Source organism: Chelmon rostratus, chromosome 20, assembly GCF_017976325.1.
Source record: "Chelmon rostratus isolate fCheRos1 chromosome 20, fCheRos1.pri, whole genome shotgun sequence".
NCBI classification, from domain to species: Eukaryota; Metazoa; Chordata; class Actinopteri; order Chaetodontiformes; family Chaetodontidae; genus Chelmon; species Chelmon rostratus.
The window spans coordinates 5,011,010-5,028,436 of NC_055677.1; the positions used below are offsets into that span (position 1 = coordinate 5,011,010).

Below are 17,427 nucleotides of genomic sequence, written 5' to 3' on the forward strand. Positions count from 1 at the left end.
CCAGGGCAGCATCCGTGGCAATAACCACGGCGATAACCAGGATGACCACAGAGAGAGCAGCAGAGAAGTCCTATGTTGGGACCTGAAAGGCAGAGTCTGGGAGAAGCGAGCGTCCATGTCCATCGCCAGGTTCAGTCACCGCCTTGCGACCGCCCACGGCCACATCTACGCCCTGTTGGGAATGTACGAGCCTTTCTGCGATATTGAACAGTACGATTCGCATTCAGACCACTGGACCCGCCTACGACCGCTTCTCACTGGCTCCTTCAACTACGGCATGGTGTCAACGCCGTCTGGGAATCTGCTGGTGTTTGGAGGCAGACGATGGAGCGACGGACAGGAAGTGATAGTCAAGAACGTGTTGGAGTACGACACAAAGAAAGATCGCTGGAGAGAGATCTGCCAGCTCCCCAGACCTCTCACCGGGACTGAGTGCACTCTGCTGCCCCTGCCCGACTGAACGGCACACTGTGTAAGAACATTTTATCATGAGAGTGACACAATTTCACTTGTAGGTGCAGCATAGTCTCAAACACTGAAACAGAGCACAAAATGATGGTGTATGGTGAATTGTACCCTCAGTTTTAATGTGTTTGTCATATAGACAACGGTTATGTTGAAGGAACTTAAATCGGGTTTCAGCCACAAAAAAGAAAAAAGAGGAGGAAATCACTAAGCCTCACCATGGACAGCTTTGCCACTTTTATTGTCTTGTGTTTTTTATTTCAGGATATTTAGGAAAATATAGTAAAATTTAAAATATAGTTTGACATTTTAGGAAATGCGCATCAACACACCTGTTTAATATAAAGCCAACACCAGATGACGGCTAGCTTTGCATAGCATAAATCACATGACCTCCTGTACAACTTCAACACTGGTGTTTGTACGATTACACAGATCATATCTAACCTGTTAATTAGTGAGCTTCACAGGTGTTTATATGCAGATTTGGTTATCTCTGGACAGAGCCAGGTTTGCAGTTTTCCCTAGTTTTCTAGTCATCATGCTAAGCTAAGCTTCTCCACTACTTCTTACGGTTGTAGTTCAACATCTTAGGACGTACATTCTCATTTTTGTTTAGAGGTAAATGAGAGGATAGATTGCACTCTCATATCTGTGTGCTAAATATGAAGCTAGAAGGGGGACATGGTTAGCCTAAATTAGCATAGGGCAATAAATCAAGTAAAATTTTTCATTTTTAGAGGCTAGTTTTTGTATAAAACAACATAAAAGGCATGAGGCATCTGGAAGCTGTTTTTCCTTTTAGACACAGCCTTAAGCTAGCTGTTTTCCCTAGTTTTCTGGTTTTCATGCTAAGCTAAACTACTCTACTACTTCTTATACATGTAGTTCAACATCTTAGGATACACATTCTCATTTTTTTTAAAATGAGAAGATCAATAGTACTCTCATATCTGTGTGCTACATAGAACGGGGCTAGAATGGGGATGGTTAGCCTAAATTAGCATCAGGCAGTGCATCAAGTAAAACCCAACATGTTTTTTTTTCCGGTCTGTTTTTGTACAAATTAAACAAACAACATCAAATGTGTTAATTAGAGATCTGAAGATGTATCTTTAGGCATATTTTTCCGTTACAGCCAAGCTAGCCATTTTCCCTGTCTTTATGCTGCGCTAAGCTAACCGTCTCCTGGTTGTAATTAAAGAGAATACGTTTTTTAGTTTTAAGTGTCTGATCAGTCGCACTGACAGATTGTTGGAAAGGACAGAGAAAAAGATGTAACCAAACACTGCTGCTATATCTTTTTACTATGCTCACTTTAAGATATTTAGCGGATATAGCTACTGGAAGCTAATTACAATGCCAGTAGAACAAGCTTTAAGTCCTGGATCACCATAAGTGACAAGCAACCAGTGAAAAGTTAGATACAGGGTGTTTTATGAATGATCGAATGTGGCAATGCTGTGAGAGGAAAAACAAAACAAGAGCCGAGGAGAGACATAAAAAGGATTTGGAGAGCAGGCAGAGGAGAGGTAAAGAGATTTAGTAGGAAGAAGGTAATTCCTGCAGGGATGAATTTCTTAGGAAGAGGCTGCGGAGGAGGCTATCGCACATGCGAGGGAATAGAGAAGAGGTCAAAACAGGAGATAAGGTGATGAAGGTGGAGGAGGACATCTTTGAAATAAAAACAACAGAAAGGATAAGCTTAATATTTTATGGAGGTTGTAGATAGAAGTTCCATGCATGTGACATTCCTGCTTATTGACTAGCGATGAATGATTTAAGTCTTCTATAAGATAGATATAGAAATAGAAGCAAACCAGCGATATTGAGTGACCTTTTTTGTGTCCTGTTTCACCCTCTTCCATCTGACAACCAAATGGACGTAGCAGGTTGAAGCTGCAGAGTAGAAAAAGCCTTAGCAGGAAATCATGATGTTATGATATGCATGATTTGTGGGTAATAGCTCGGTATCCTGCAGGAGTTCATTATTCATGTACTTTTGTGCTTGTATCTACTTCCATTTTAGTCCTGAATGCCAACTTGTGCTGTCTGCGTAATTGTTATTTATTCAACATGTTTTATGTTTGAAGACAACGTTGAATTCAAAATTAATTAATTGGGCGTCAGTCTCATTTTATCCAGTAGTGATTCCTGTCAATGAAAAAAAAATTTGCTCAACTCGAGTAATAACTTTGAAAGTTACACAAACAAGCACATTGAAATACTTTCTATGCAAATCATGGTGCGCAGACCTTTCAGTTGCCAGTTATTGTTGGAATTTAAAAACGATTTGTGCAGCAAGTCACAATTAAACATTCCAATTGGTAATTATCAAGAAGTCATGAATATGTATTATGAATTCTGATCAAGAACCACTGAAAAAAATCTGAAAATGATCATGCATTCATACAATTGAGAGCCAATAAAGCTGAATTATGACCGTGATTAGCTCTGGTGGTGTCTTTTTACTTTATCTCCATTCAAATAACCCGAGTCATTAGAACAAAGCAGCATCCAACATTAATGTCTAGCTAAATATTTCTGCTCTTTTATGACCTGGTTCATCATATTTTGTGAACATTTCTGGACGAGCAGCTAATATAAAATAAGACATAATGTTGCAAATGTGTTATATTATTTAGATAATAATGTTTATCCTGTAATCTCAGATTAACTGATGTTGACCTGACATTGAGTTATCATCTCTTTACATTTCATTTCATCCTTTTCTGCTCAAACAAATAGTTGATATCGTCAGTGTAGAGTGTGTTATCAGTAGGCCTTACATGTACAGTAATGTAGATTTGCTCTTAGACGAGCCAGTTAAGTGCTAACCATGCTAGCCGTACTACCTGCCTGTGTGTGCAGACTGATGTGAATTTTTAGAGACAACTGCTAACAAAGTTGGCGAGTCTGTTGCTAGCTATCTTACAGCTAACTGATGCTAGCTAGCTGGCAAGCTAGTTGGTCTGTTGACAGTTTCAGGCAAATAAACACAACTGTCAAATCTGCATGAATGGCGTAAAGTGCTAACCGTTACTGTGTACCTTTTTACTTGTACTCTTGTGTATAGATTAATAATAGTGTTTTTGTGGAGACTTTATGTTGATCTTTTACTGGTGATATTCTTTGTCACTGTACTAGCTCACTTTTAAAATACCTTTGGCCTGATTTATGTTTATAATATCCCATCCTCTTCTTATTTGTAATCCCTAGCGGAGAATTTGTTGTACAATATTATATAAAGTAGCCAGGTTCTCATTCACATGCAATGCAAATTTTAGTCAAATTTCCAAAAAGCTGCAAAAGAAAATTCAAATCAGTGTGCATGTCCACCCACTCCGTGCAATTTTAAAATATGCACGAAAAACAGTCGATGGAAATGAACCTGATGTCTCTCAAACTGGAACTGCTACAGGACCGTGTCTCTAGCAACAGAACATCAGCTGAAACCAGCTGCTGGTGTCAGATCAGCCCTCCTGCAGGAGCTTTTGCTCAGCTGTGATTGCAGCAGAGATGGAGATGAGCAGGGATTCTGATTGGTCAGGTGGGAGGAGGAGCAGAGTTGAGTTACTAAACCAGAAGATCTCTGTTGGTTTGTCACGGACTCCCTCTCTCTACCTCCCGTGTTGACAGACGATGCAGCAGCTGTTATCGGTGCTCATCATCCCTCCCTACATCCTGTCGGCCTCCTCTCCTTTCTCATCGTCCGCCGAAACGAAAACAAACCACAAACACACCTTCATCCAAACGACCACGCTTTATTGATCCACCCTCTCCTTCCGACAGCACACGCAGAATGATCACGTTAATAAATACTGTTATTTTACCATAATTCATAGATTGAACATTAAACAATCTTTACTCAACTGTCCAAAATAAACCTGATAGAATTAGAGAACATTATCCAAGACACTTAGTTTGCACTCTATAAAGAGAGATGTACTGTATCTAGAGATTTCAAACACAAAAACAGAAAAGGAATATTGTGTTTATCTACAGCAAAGACATGCTACTACAACCAACCACGGGCAGCAGCATAGAAAGAGCATTCAAACAGTGTTTATTGTTGTTCATTAGCGTGTGTGCATGTCTTTGTGTGTGTGTTCGTGTGCACGATTGCTTTCATAGTTTTTGTGCAGTGTCTCTGAGTATTAAGTCATTTGCCAGCAGCGTACAAATAACAAACTAATATATTTTTATTAGATCCATATTTCAAGTCTTATGCAAATATCCTCATATTCTCTATGTGGCATGCAGGACATGAAGAGCCTCTGAGGAAAAATCCACCCTTAGAAACTTTTATACCGTTATATAAAAGATAATCTGCTATGTTCACAAAGTTTCAGGAGGTTTTTTGTGTGTGTTTCTTGTTGTTTTATGGCGACCAGAACAACCTTTCACAGACTTTACCAACTGTTGTTGACTCATATTAAACCTTGATTTGAAAAAAAATTGCACACTGAGTAAAACATGCATAAAACAGAATGTGATAATTTGCTGATTTCCTTTTTTGACTCATACTCAATTGAAAACAGCACAAAGTCAATTTATTTAATGTTTCACCTCATCAGCTTCATTGATTTTTGTAAATATCTGCTTAATCTGAATCTGATGCAGCAACACGCTTCAAACAAGTCGGAGCAACAAAAGACTGGGAAAGGTGTGAAATGGCTCAGTCGCTCACAAGTGAGGATGGAGCGAGGTTCACCACTTTGTGATCACATGATTGGATAAAGGATGTTACTACATGGACTCTCTCACTTTGGAAAACCACTGCCAGTCAACACAGTTTGTTGACAGAGTTTATTTTCCTCTTTTCTTAGAGTTGAATATTTTGGAAATGTTACCTCCACAGACCCTTTGTTAGAGGATATGATGGGTCGGTTGCATTATGAGGGTCTGCTGAGGTTAATATGAGGCTTCTGCAGTCTGAGTTAGACGAGTCAAATTGGTGTTTTTATCAAAGTTACCATCTGTTTTGTCCATCTCTTTGACTGAAATGACTTAAAGGGTGGATCTCTTTGCAGCCATTATGAACAGGGGAAACTCTCAATGTACATACAGGAACAGTATTCTTCTTAAAGAATGTGAACCACTTCTTTATGTGGTATCATGGGATTGAGGATGTAATAAAAGATATTGCAGGGCTTTGAGGCCTTATGGAGGCCTTGTTTGAACATGAGCTGTTCTTACGGAGATGAAATAATAATAAAAAACAATCATGAAATGTTGTGCATTATAATATTCAACAGAAGATGTTTCATGTTTCCATCAAAGTGATTTAAAAGAACTGTTTAGGCCCAGAAATGAATTAATGAATTCTAATAAAGGCAGATGATATCAAATGTAAAACTGATTGAATCAGCCATTGTTTTCTATGACAGGACTTCTGGTTTATAGTGACACAGCAGGAGGAAAAGTGATACTGACAGTGAAAATGAAATAACAGCATCACTGGGAGTTGTCAGGGAAACTGGCATCTCATCAGTTTTGTGCAAGAATAACAAAAAACTACCACAACATGGGCTCACTAGCTGTTTGAAACCAGTGTCAAAGTGTTTTTAGGGTGGACTTTTCCTTTAAATGGGTCCTATTCCAGGAGTGTGCATGCTTCAGGTCCAGCCCAGCACAGTACGTACAGTAATTCTACCAAACCAGCACACACAAAAGTCTCTAAAACTAGATAGAAACTGAGACTAGTTGATTTAAAAAAGACCTGTGCTAATGGCTCTCTGCTATAACACTCACTGTACAGAAAATATCATCATAGACATCAAGTATTAGGCTTGATAGAATACAATGTGGGTCACTCTGTGGCTATTAGACTGCCTATGAGACACTGTGCAGTTAGTATAAACATGGCACAACAAGCAGGATGAAATACTGTTAATGGCAGCTCATGAAGATACTATTCTGAGATCTCTGTCCATGTCAGGGGGAACAAACTGATGTCCAGGGTTTGCTTCTTTATATGGCGTTTTCCACGGCGAGTATTTAAAGAGCACGAAAGCTAACATGTAATACTTAAGAGTCAGTTTATCATCCGCCCCCGAGCCAGCTGGAGTGGCATGACCAACCAGCTCGTAGATTGATGTGACATGGGGGCCACGAAGGCGTCATGTCGTACTCGCTCGCTGCTGAAAGCGTATCGGGATGTGAAGTCGAGCTGTCCCTACCAAGTCCGTCACTGATCGCAACCCTGATGCTCCAAACTGCCCTCTGCAGCTTGTTCAGCTCGTTCCAGAATCAGCAGGTGAGAGCAACCTAAGCGCGTGTGTGTGTGTGCGTGCGTGAGTGTGTTACACTCGTCAGACGTGGGTCTCGATGTAGGAGTGTGTGTGAGAGAGCGAGGGGGTGAGGGGAGGGCCGGGGTCTGATTCAGCGGTCGAGTCTGGCTCCTGAGAGAACAGCTCCTGATAGGCTCTTTTCCACTCCTGGAACTCTGCAGACGACAGCTGGGGATTGGCCAACAGCCTGTCAATCAGCGCTAGCTCCCCCTCCCTGTCCTATGGGGGGGATGCAGAAACAGAGGAGGGGCTCCGTCACTTTTTGGATCTTTAGCATTTTCAACCACTAAACGCAGACACACGTGAAGCAAGACACACACTTAAGGGGACACACGAAGTTTGGGGGAGATTTCACGCTGTTACAGACGCTAAGACCATCCATTTGTTCTTGGTGGATTATTCTGGTTTCCTAAGACGTCATGTGAAAAGTCTGACTACTACATTGACTGATGCTAAATGGTATGTGAGGATGCTAGTGATAAATAACATTATCAGTAATTAATACATCATTTACCAATGCTTTTTTTTTAGATATGAGCCATTAATGAGGTGGTTTTGAGTAGCGACAGACTGTTTGACCTCGTTCTGGAAAAGGGCCAGAACCCATTTGTTCACAGCTTTGTAATATTTACAAAAAAGTCTCCATTAGGATTGCTGTAAGAAGCCTTTATTAACATTTGTAATTGAAGATTACTTGCTGAAAGAAAGTGAGAAACCTGTGAGTCTTTACTAATACGTGTCTTTAATTTAACAACCACTGAAAACCTCCAAAAATCTCCAAATCTGGAGATTTGGAATTTTTTAGTTCAAGATAAATGTTCTTTTATGAGTTGAGAAGATTCTCCCACATCTTACGTGTGATAATTTATTTAAACTTCTCTAAAATTATCTGAAGATGCATCGTCACCTGGCAGAAAACATGGTATTCCTAGCTTATGAAAAATCGACATTTTGGAGATACATGGTTTTCACAGGAAAGGAACATTACTGCAGACTAGATGGTTCATTAGAAATTAAGAAACACGACTGTTTATTAATGACTTACTATAACTGCAGACTCGTTGGCTTGAGTTGTCCGTCATGGCTTATAACTGATCTATAAAGCATCAGTGAGAATAAGTAAAATCATTAATTGACAAGTAATAAAGCCATTATTACATTACAACACTTCATGAAAGGTGTCTTATGAGTGAAGTTTAGTGAAGTGGATCAATATCTGAAACAGTCAGATTAACTAAAAACATCTTCATACTTAAAGAAGCTGATTCTGCTAATTGAATTGATCCAAATCAAATCATTTTTGTAATCATCATTAATTGAATATATACAGTATATGCTACGTATGCTACATATAATACAGACAAGACAAGTTTTGCATCACTGTAGCTATGAGGCGTAAGAGGACAAATCACCTCTTGGCTGTAGCTTCGTTTCAGTTTTGATCCATTAAATAAACACAGAAAACATGAATGACTTCACTGTTTCCACAGCAACCGCTGCAGATAAGTCGATGCTGCCTGAACACACAAATACAACCTGATTGAGGACAGGGTCTACCAGGGTCACATGGATGAATTTAGTGTCTGCTGTGTGCTCTCATTATCCAAACTCCCCCCTAAAACTTGGTGTATTCCTTCAAGAGACGCCAGACAGGGAACAAACATGTAAGCTCCTCCACCCAACCGGTACCAGCAGACACGGCCAGCAAAAGCCACAGACCCTCGCAAGAAGCTACTGTAGCTACACGCACAAGCGACAAAGCCCCGAACGCCCTCGCCGACCATCCCCGCCCACATACACGGAGGAAGAGACAAAGATACAAACTCCAGAGACAGAAAAACACAGCCACAGCATAGAGCCATTCACAGGCACCCAGCCCAGAAACATAACCACTGCTCATATAGCACAAAGCCACAGATGGCGGCTCGAGAAAGCTCTGTAGGAAAGACTCAAACCAAACCGAGGAGACAGACTGGGACAGACGATGGCACTGAAACTAGCAGGACAAACATTTTCCAGCATGTGTGTGTGTGTGTATGTGTTTATGTGTATATCAGGGTCAGAAAGTCATGGTTTATTACAGCTAAAATGCACATGAAAGTTTCCAAGTATCCCTCTGCAAAAATAATTAGAAGTACCGTTTTATCCGTTTCACCCTGCTCACATTTAATGTGGCTGGGTGCATTCATGTGTGGGTGTGATTATTATAAACCAATAGGCCAAGAAAAATACACAGTGACAAACGTCATTCTTTCAATCCAGAGTGGTAAAGTAAAAACGTGGATTTTGATCGGAGAGATTTCAGTTTAGCAAATGTAAGCAGTGCAAAGTGAGAAAATGCCAGCCTCATACAAACTAAGACATTCATTACTCTGAGGGGTGAAAGAATGGCTTGTGAACAGAGAACAGGGAAAGTGCACCAGCTTTGTCTGAAGGAGTTGCAGCAGAACAGCGGGATCAGATACGAGTGAGATATGAGGAACATTGCAAATTAAAGTTGTAATCCTTAAGATTTTCATTAAACCAAATCCTGTGCTTGATGCGATTTATGGTCTGCATTGTTTCCTCTATAGCCATTAAATGCATTTACATTCACTAATTACTTCTTCCTTGTGGGAAGGGATTCACAGGAGCGTAGTAATAATCCAGCGTTTGCATTTGCAATGTTATCTCGTTGATAACAGCTTTACTGCTAATGCAAAGCAAACAATTCCTACTGCTGCCAGTTCACTTTAAAAATGTTCAACTGCGAGTGCTTTTTTTGTGAAGCATCGTGAAATGCGTCTACGAAAAAACTGTGAAATACTGTGACTGTGACTTAAATACTGCAGCAGGTACTGGAACAAGAACCAGCAGCCACACCTTCAACTCTTCCTCCTGTTGCTATGCTCTGCTGTTGTGTGCAGCATGAAATCAGATCGCGGTTGCGATTATTTTTGACCGACTTCAGTATTCAAACAACATGAATTTGTTTGGCTGCACTGTAAAGAGAAACACCTGCTGCTCTTATGCTAGATTTCAAACAAAGCAGCTGCTCAACAAGAGTTTGCTGTAGTTTTAAACTGCACTTTGAGTCACCAGGACAGAGGTCTTAAGGATTATAACTTTAATATAAAACAAACCATTCAAGAAAAGGTGTTTATTCACAATAAAAAATATAGTTTAAGGACCAAAAATGTCCTTTAATTCTTGCCTCGGTGTACCAGCTTTTTTATGTGTGCATGACATTCATGTATTCATTTTATGTGTGTTTGTGTGTGCATGTTCAAACCCTTATATTTCCTGCACGTGTGTGTATTCATGTGTGAACCAACCTTCAGCGTGGACGTCAGTATGCGGAGGCGGTGCAGACGATCGTTGAGCTGAGGGTCGGCGGCCCGTCGGAGGAAGGACTGCCTGAACTCTGATTGGTCTTTGCCCTCAGACCCGCGGCCTAGAGGACACACCCCGCCCTGCTCGCATGCCCGAAACAGGTCGCCGAGGGACGCGCCCTCGCTGCCGCCTTCACACAGTCAGACAGAAAGACAGAGTCGCCCACTTAACGGTGATTTAAACCCTCCTTCACTCAACACTCATAAGATTTGAAGTTAAAGGCTGAAGAGCTGTCAGCAACCTGATTAGTTATGTCTCACAGCAACCACTGGAGGACAGTAAAACACACCTCAACATTTCACTATCACATAATGACTTCTATTCGTCATAGAAAGATTATTAATGATGATAAAATCCCGTTCTCTCTCTCTCCCTCCAGCCTCAGGAATGTCTCTCCTCTGTGGCAGGTTTATTTCCTCTGCTTGACGAATTGAAAGAGCATTCACATGATTATTATATTTTATTGTTACTGTCTCTTTTACTCTCTCTTGCTTTCTGTTTCACTCTTCCTTTTGTACACTGCTGGGCTCACCTTGGCAACAAGTGCAGCGTTGTGTCATTAGCCTCATTAGATCCGTGTATGACTGGAGTGTGTCTTGCCCAGTAGAAATGGAAATGTGTCTGCCTGAGAGCGTTTTTATTTCTGGCACATGTACTGACGTCAACGTCTTCACCTTAAAAATAAATCTTTTTTTTTTTTTTTGGTCTCTGGTGGCTGTCGTTCAATGTGAGACACATTTTTCCTTTCTGCTGTTACCTAACGTCCACACGCCCACACGTAATAACACTTCATGTTTGCTTTGTGCTCTTTCTCCCCTTGCATGTGTTTCGCTGTACATGTATGATCCTGACCACACTCACCGTTGCGTGTTTGCTGTTCTTCTTTCGCAGGGGGCGTGAGGAGTGTGTGTAGGTTGCTGTCTCGTGGCAGTGTGAAGCTGCGGGGTTTCCCTCCCTGGGTTGCCATAGGAATCAGCCTCTGCATCGCCACGGGCAACGGGACATTCCTCTGCGCAGGAAGAGTGTAAACGGCTCCGGCCATCATAGTCCCACCGGGACTGGGCTCAGCAAAGACCGCGTCCTCTGTGGCGATAAGAAGACATAAGACAAGGGATGAAAACATTACATCACTTAGGTTTAAAAGAAAGTGCCGCACACATATAACACATATGTACAAATAAAACACCAAAACACATTCAATAGCCAACCTAAACCTCTCCAGCAGTTTACTTATACAGTATAGTGTACTTATATATTTGGTGCAGAATGTGTAGCCCCCTGAGCAACTTGGGACCTTGGGATATTTCATAAAAATCTTTTATAACATGCAGCGAGGAGAATATTTTTTCTTCCAGATGGTCAAAGGAGACTTTGAGGATTCTGGAAACACCTTCAGAACAGCGGTAAAAGTTGCTTAACCTTCTCAGTTTTCAGAACATTGCAGATTATTTTTTGGATGTTTTGGATGTGACCTGAATATAATGGTGATACATGAGGGGCATTAACAGAGGCTCCATCACCCTCTAACAGCATCAGTTCAAGCGTTTTATCTAAAAATGAGACATTCATCAACAGGTTGAACCCTTGAAGCACTAGGTTTATTTGTGTGTTACCTAGTGGTCCAGTTTGTAGGTAATGCAGTCCAGCCTCGGTCAGTGGTGTCTCGATCAGGTCCTGCCAAGAACGTCTCTGAGATGAAGAAGAGCGGCCCGGAGATCCCGTCTCACTGCTGCCCCCCGCGGGACTAGACCGGTACTACAGGTAACAGCAACCGAGAGAAATCCAGTAAATATTTTTTCAGCAACATTATTCCTTCATTCATTCATTCATTCATTCATGTTTTTGGGAGTTTTTCCAACTGACCAGAGGTGATCTGTATGCATTTTAAAAACTCCTCTCCCAAACTTCTGGATTTGGTGAATTTCAATCGTAAAATAATAAATAAATAAAACATATGGAGACCTGTCAGTGGCCCCTCAAGGTTTAAATATTTACTGCAACCAACACTACAAAAGTTTTGGAGGGACAAACATACTGAGGCTTTGTCCAACTCAGAGTCCTCAGTAAAATTTGTCCTGTGGGTTGTGCTGGAACAAAATCCATTAAAATGATTTCTATGGTAATTAAAATCCCACTGGTTAAAGTCCCCACTGGAAGGATGAAAGAAATCAGCTATGTGACATTTACATCATGACATTTTAGCCTCAAAACAACCCCAGAGAGAAAGAAAAATATAACCATGTAATAGGCTGAATTAAGAATCATTTTTACTGTTTTTTGAGAGAAATATGTCTTTGAGACCATTCTAAATTACTCATTAAAGAATAGTTTGACATTTTGAGGAACATGCTGGAGGTGCTGGCAGTTTAATTTTGTTACTGTTCAACCAAACCAGGCAAGCTGTTTCCCCCTGTGTCCAGGCTTTTTGCTAAGCTAAGCTAAGCTAGTTCTCTCCTGGCTGGACTAATTGATCTTGTCATTTAACTCTCGCCAAGAACGCAAATAAATATAGTTTTCATTCTCTGGAGAACATGAATGAGGTAACAAACCAGCTATATTTCAACTTTTGTGAACAGCTATAAAAATGTGGCCTGTTGGTGGCGCTAAGGGAAAAGACATGCAGTCATACATAAATGTTCACAGAAAAAATCATGGAAATCAGGCCTTTGGTTGTTGTGCTTTGGACACACACCTCTACAGGATCGCATCTGTACTGCACATCGCTGCTGCTGCTGCCCCCTGGCTTTCTCCCACTGTGTGTGGTGCCTCCCCCTAGCGGACCCGGATGGTACTGCGGCTCTGCAGCCACCGCGGGGGGCTCGCCACAGAGGAAGTCCTCCTGGGAAGAGCGAGACCGAGACGTCTCCGTCGAAGACAGTCGAGTGGTCCGGCCTTCCAAGTAGGCACTCATCTGACAGAGAGAGGAAAGAGTGAAAATCCAGCTCGCGTCAATTATCGGCTGGTCTCATTCAACTGTGATGACACACTTCAAAAAAGGATTTCAATCAAGCGAGGCGGCAAGATGACTTCCAAGGAGGCAGGGTGATGACTGAATAGGCAGAGAGAAAGTCAAAGACATGAGGACAGAGAGGAAGAAATTAGTGTTTGGACGTGAGTGGAAACGAGTGCATGTGAGTGTTTGTAATAACACCAAAGACTCCTTATAGCAAGGACTTTCAAGCATTATTATCTTAACAACTTATCTTAAAAGGTGTAGCAGTTGTTGTTTTAGCTTTTCATTTATCCCAGGCTGAAACGTACGAGCCCAAAGACAAAGACATTTGATGTGGAGCAAAGCAGCAGGAGGGCCAATTATAGCATCAATTATACCAATTTTAGCCCCACCGCTGCCTGTAGGCTAAACTGGCAACAACTGTAGCTGTTAAAATGGACTGCTTTCAAGTACAGCATGTACTTTATATGAGTGTGTAGTACAGTCATGTGTGCGTGACTCACGGATGGAGGCCGTGGGTAGGTATCGTATGGAGGTGGGGGACTGTCCTGTTTGGGGCTGGAGGTGGTGTCATCCTCATGTTCACTCTCACTCCAGTAATCTGCAGGAAACCCACACACAGACGGTCAGAAACAGCATCCATCCACCCAGATCCATCCATCCATCCATCTTTATATCTAGGAATACTATACAGATATAGCACTGTAAGTCTAAAAAGAAAAGAAGCATTAGTGTGTTTTGTACTTGAAAACATCATCTTTCAGCAACCGCCTGCTGTAGTTCCCCTCAGCAAGTCACTGAATGAACCCTCACCCTGCTCCTGGCGTATCCTCTCTCGCTCGGCGTAGCCCACGGCGGCCATGTTGAGACGACTCAGCCATCTAACAGAAGGGCAGGAACGCCCGGAAGGAAGTTCAGGTTCAGATTAATGCATTAATGACACAAACAAAAACAGGAGGGGAAATAAAGAAGGAATACAGATAGTGTGACAGATTAACCACAAACACCCTCCAGACATCACGACCAAACCGACACTGAACACAACCAAACACGTGAAGAGGAAAATATCTGGATTTCAGATAGAGTACTTTAATTAGGAGAATTATCAAAACACTCTTATAACACTGTCAGAGTCAACATGGACACTTAAAAACGTTTTCACACTTGTAGTCTTCAGCCCCAACTGATGCTGACTCGAGTGACATCACTTGAGGACAGTTTTCTAGATCAAAAGAAGCCAGGAGCCAGGCAATGACTAGCTTACTTTAGCTTAGCATAGCATCTAGACGGCTAGCCTAGCCTGACTCTATATAAAGGGAACAAAGTCTCCCTACCAGCTCCTCTAAAGCTCACTAAGTAACAAATATCTTCTTCAGAACTGAGGTTAGCTAGTTGTTTCTTCCTGCTTTATGCTAAGCTAATATATAATGACCAGCTGCTTCTTCTCATTTAACTTGGCAAGAAAGTGAAGAAGCATATTTCCAAAACTGTTCCTTAGTATGTAATTTAGAAAGGTTTTTATTTCTCACAAAAAGCAGTACAAATAATCTCTACGTGGGGTAATATTCTTCTCTTTTCCACTGCAATTCAACCAATTACATGAATTTGGTAAAATATTATTTTCATTTCATTGGAAACAAGTGGTATTATTAACAAAATCCTTTCTGTAGTTAGGGGATGATTATGTAAATTACAACACAATTTGGAGAGCCACTGCAGAGGTCGAAACTGGAACCGCTGTGTGTATATCTTGCAAATTACGGTTTTCATGCATCACTTGGCAAATAAAAACAGGCCTTCTTTTTATTATGAGATAAAATGCGGATTTATTTTCTGCTTTGGGGATAGCGAACAGGAAGCTGCACTCTTACCACCCAACAGGGAGCTCGCCTTTCTGCATAACCTTCAGCTGTGTTTAGCACATGCTGATTTACCTGTTCATGTCATCCACTCCATCTGCTGCAAAGTAGAAACTCTTGACCTTGGGGTGACATGCTTTGAAAGCACTAGAGAGACACGAGGGGAACAGAGGGAGTTATTTTTTCAGGCAAATATTTATTCAGAAGAACATGTAAACCGCACATGTACAAGTATATACACATAAAGCACTTACTACTTCTTGCGACATTCACTCGCCCGGTCGATCTTAAACTCTGGAAGACTGACAAAACCCTCTGCCTTCTCATCCTGAACAGACAGAGAAATAAAGAAAAAACATCAAGGGGAAGATAAATAATTAGCTAATGTGAAGTTGCAAAGGCTAATAAAAAATGTTGGATTATTCCAGTCTGGTGTATTTCCCATAAATGTGGCAATTGTGACTCTGAGGGCCTCGTACTTTCCAAATAAATATGAGTTTTACATGCAATATTTCAAACTATGAAGTCCAACCAAAAGTAAACACAGAAACAACCATTTTGGCTAAAGAGGGACCTACATCCGAGTCGCAACGGTTCCGAGATCATTCAATCATAGCGAAACCTTTCGGGCCAACCCCATGCCCTGAAGAGCTATTTTCCCTGGGTGGTAAAGGCATGGCTTACCTTGATTTCCCAACCCAACCAATGAAGGCAACGAGCACTAGCCAATCAGCCAGATTGGGGCGGGTCATGACTTCGCCAAGCTGGAAAAAAAACGTTGTCTCTAACCCAAACCCTAACATTCCTGGCTGTGATGTTAAGTTTGTTCGCTAAGTTTAACATGTGTGAGGCTGTATTAAGCACAGATAGTGTCCCATTTATCATGTGTTCGTGCTACTCATGCTAGCTACACGGTGCTTGAGCTAAACGCTAACAGCATCTTAACAGGCTCAAAGCTAATGGAGGCATGCTGTGTAATGATTACCATGGTCATTATCTTCTAATATTTGCTTATTAGCTCTTAATACAAAGTAGAGGCATATGGAAATGTCATTAGCTTGCGGGAATTTGCTGATAAACCAAAGCTGACCCACTAAAATTCACAGATATCAACCTTATGGTGGGGACAGATAAAAAGTCAGGTGAAAGTTATTAGGATTCATCCTGAGGACAATGTGGATATTAACAACAAATTTCATGGCAATCCATTGAATAGTATCTGAGGCATTTCAGTCTGGACCAAAGTGATGGACTCACCAACCGACCAGCATCTCTAAAGCTACGCTGCCGGCACGGCTAAAAACCATGAAGTTCTCCTTGGACTTTGTAGCATATCCAAGTCTTCAGAGAAGTTAAACTTTACCAAAATTTTAGCTTAAATCAGGGTGAAATCTTTACTACTACAAGGCAAAATATTCATGATTCATCCGTTGCTGTGAAATTGAAGCATAAAGCTTGACTTCAGGGTAACTTCAACACAGTGTTCCCTCCCTTTGAGCCGAGCAGCACTAACAGCAGCTATTTCAAAAACTTGCATAGCTCTTGTGAAGTTACAGCTCGTACAGATTATGACAAATTTCATCATTTGTTTCAGACCCCATTTTATTTAACAGTATGAAATATGTTGGAATTTTTGGGAAACTGGCATTTGAAATACTTTTTCAGCACCTATTGTCAGTAAACACTCAGGCAGGAGGCTGGAGGAGGAAAGGTCAAGCATAAAAGGAGACTCGCCTCCTCATTGATGTACCAGTACAGGCAGTTGTCCTTCAGCACAAACCAGTACTTCTTCCATTTCTGGGAAAAGTAACCCTTCGCATCTCTCTTTCTCCACAGCCAGCCCTCGCAGTCTCCTCTGCCCAGCGCCTTGCAGGACACACGCCTCCGGCTGAGGGAGGCCAAACTGCGTCCTGGAGAACGTAAATCACACAACTGAGAGACAGCTGAAAGCAAGAAAAACGGTCAAACAGTAGAGCATAGTACTAATGCTGCTTGTAAGTGCTCACTCTTTCATAGTAGGGTGAATAAAAGCATTCACAAAATGCCACATCCTAATGGAGCAATTATTCTTGGCAAGAGTTCGGCCTCTGGATGTGACAGAGCGCTGCTGCACTGCAGCAAGGTAAGAGGTGTTTAATAAAAATTGCCTTTTTTTTCCTTCTGGCATAAAAGCCCTGTAACATTTTTCACAGCAGGCTCCTCATTAGAGATTACTGGAGAAACTTGGCTCCCAGTTGAGGGTCGCCAAGAAACTTTTATTTTGCCGTATCAAAAGTCTTACAACTTTAAAAGAACACAATTCAATATTCCCTGAATTTCCGCGGCAGCGGAAAGTGCAGCGCTCGGTAAAATCTCTAAACGGAACAACTTCCTCCACAGTGCCAGACACAAGAAAACTAAAGCGAAAGAAAATGTGCAGCCTGAAATGCTTTGAAGCCTACAGAGACTTCGCAGACAATTAACAGGTTATATAGCCTGATATCAA

At 41.5% G+C, this 17,427-nt stretch overlaps 2 protein-coding genes across 2 annotated transcripts in view; one reads left to right on the plus strand and one right to left on the minus strand.

The window, feature by feature from the left end:
* The window catches only part of LOC121624244 (kelch-like protein 34), a 1,809-nt gene extending 1,349 nt beyond the window's left edge, over positions 1-460 (plus strand). Inside the window, exon 1 of the mRNA XM_041961891.1 lies at positions 1-460. This exon is cut by the window's left edge and continues 1,349 nt beyond it. Within this exon, the coding sequence (XP_041817825.1) occupies positions 1-460 (460 nt within the window).
* Positions 461-6,779: 6,319 nt separating this feature from the next.
* The window catches only part of cnksr2a (connector enhancer of kinase suppressor of Ras 2a), a 51,097-nt gene continuing 40,449 nt past the window's right edge, over positions 6,780-17,427 (minus strand). Inside the window, exons 15-24 of the mRNA XM_041961464.1 lie at positions 16,677-16,852; positions 15,197-15,270; positions 15,018-15,089; positions 13,897-13,964; positions 13,587-13,684; positions 12,823-13,041; positions 11,744-11,885; positions 10,992-11,213; positions 10,073-10,260; positions 6,780-6,977 (exon numbers count right to left, since the gene is read on the minus strand). Coding sequence (XP_041817398.1) covers positions 6,780-6,977; positions 10,073-10,260; positions 10,992-11,213; positions 11,744-11,885; positions 12,823-13,041; positions 13,587-13,684; positions 13,897-13,964; positions 15,018-15,089; positions 15,197-15,270; positions 16,677-16,852 — 1,457 coding nt within the window. The remainder of the gene's footprint in view (positions 6,978-10,072; positions 10,261-10,991; positions 11,214-11,743; positions 11,886-12,822; positions 13,042-13,586; positions 13,685-13,896; positions 13,965-15,017; positions 15,090-15,196; positions 15,271-16,676; positions 16,853-17,427) is intronic.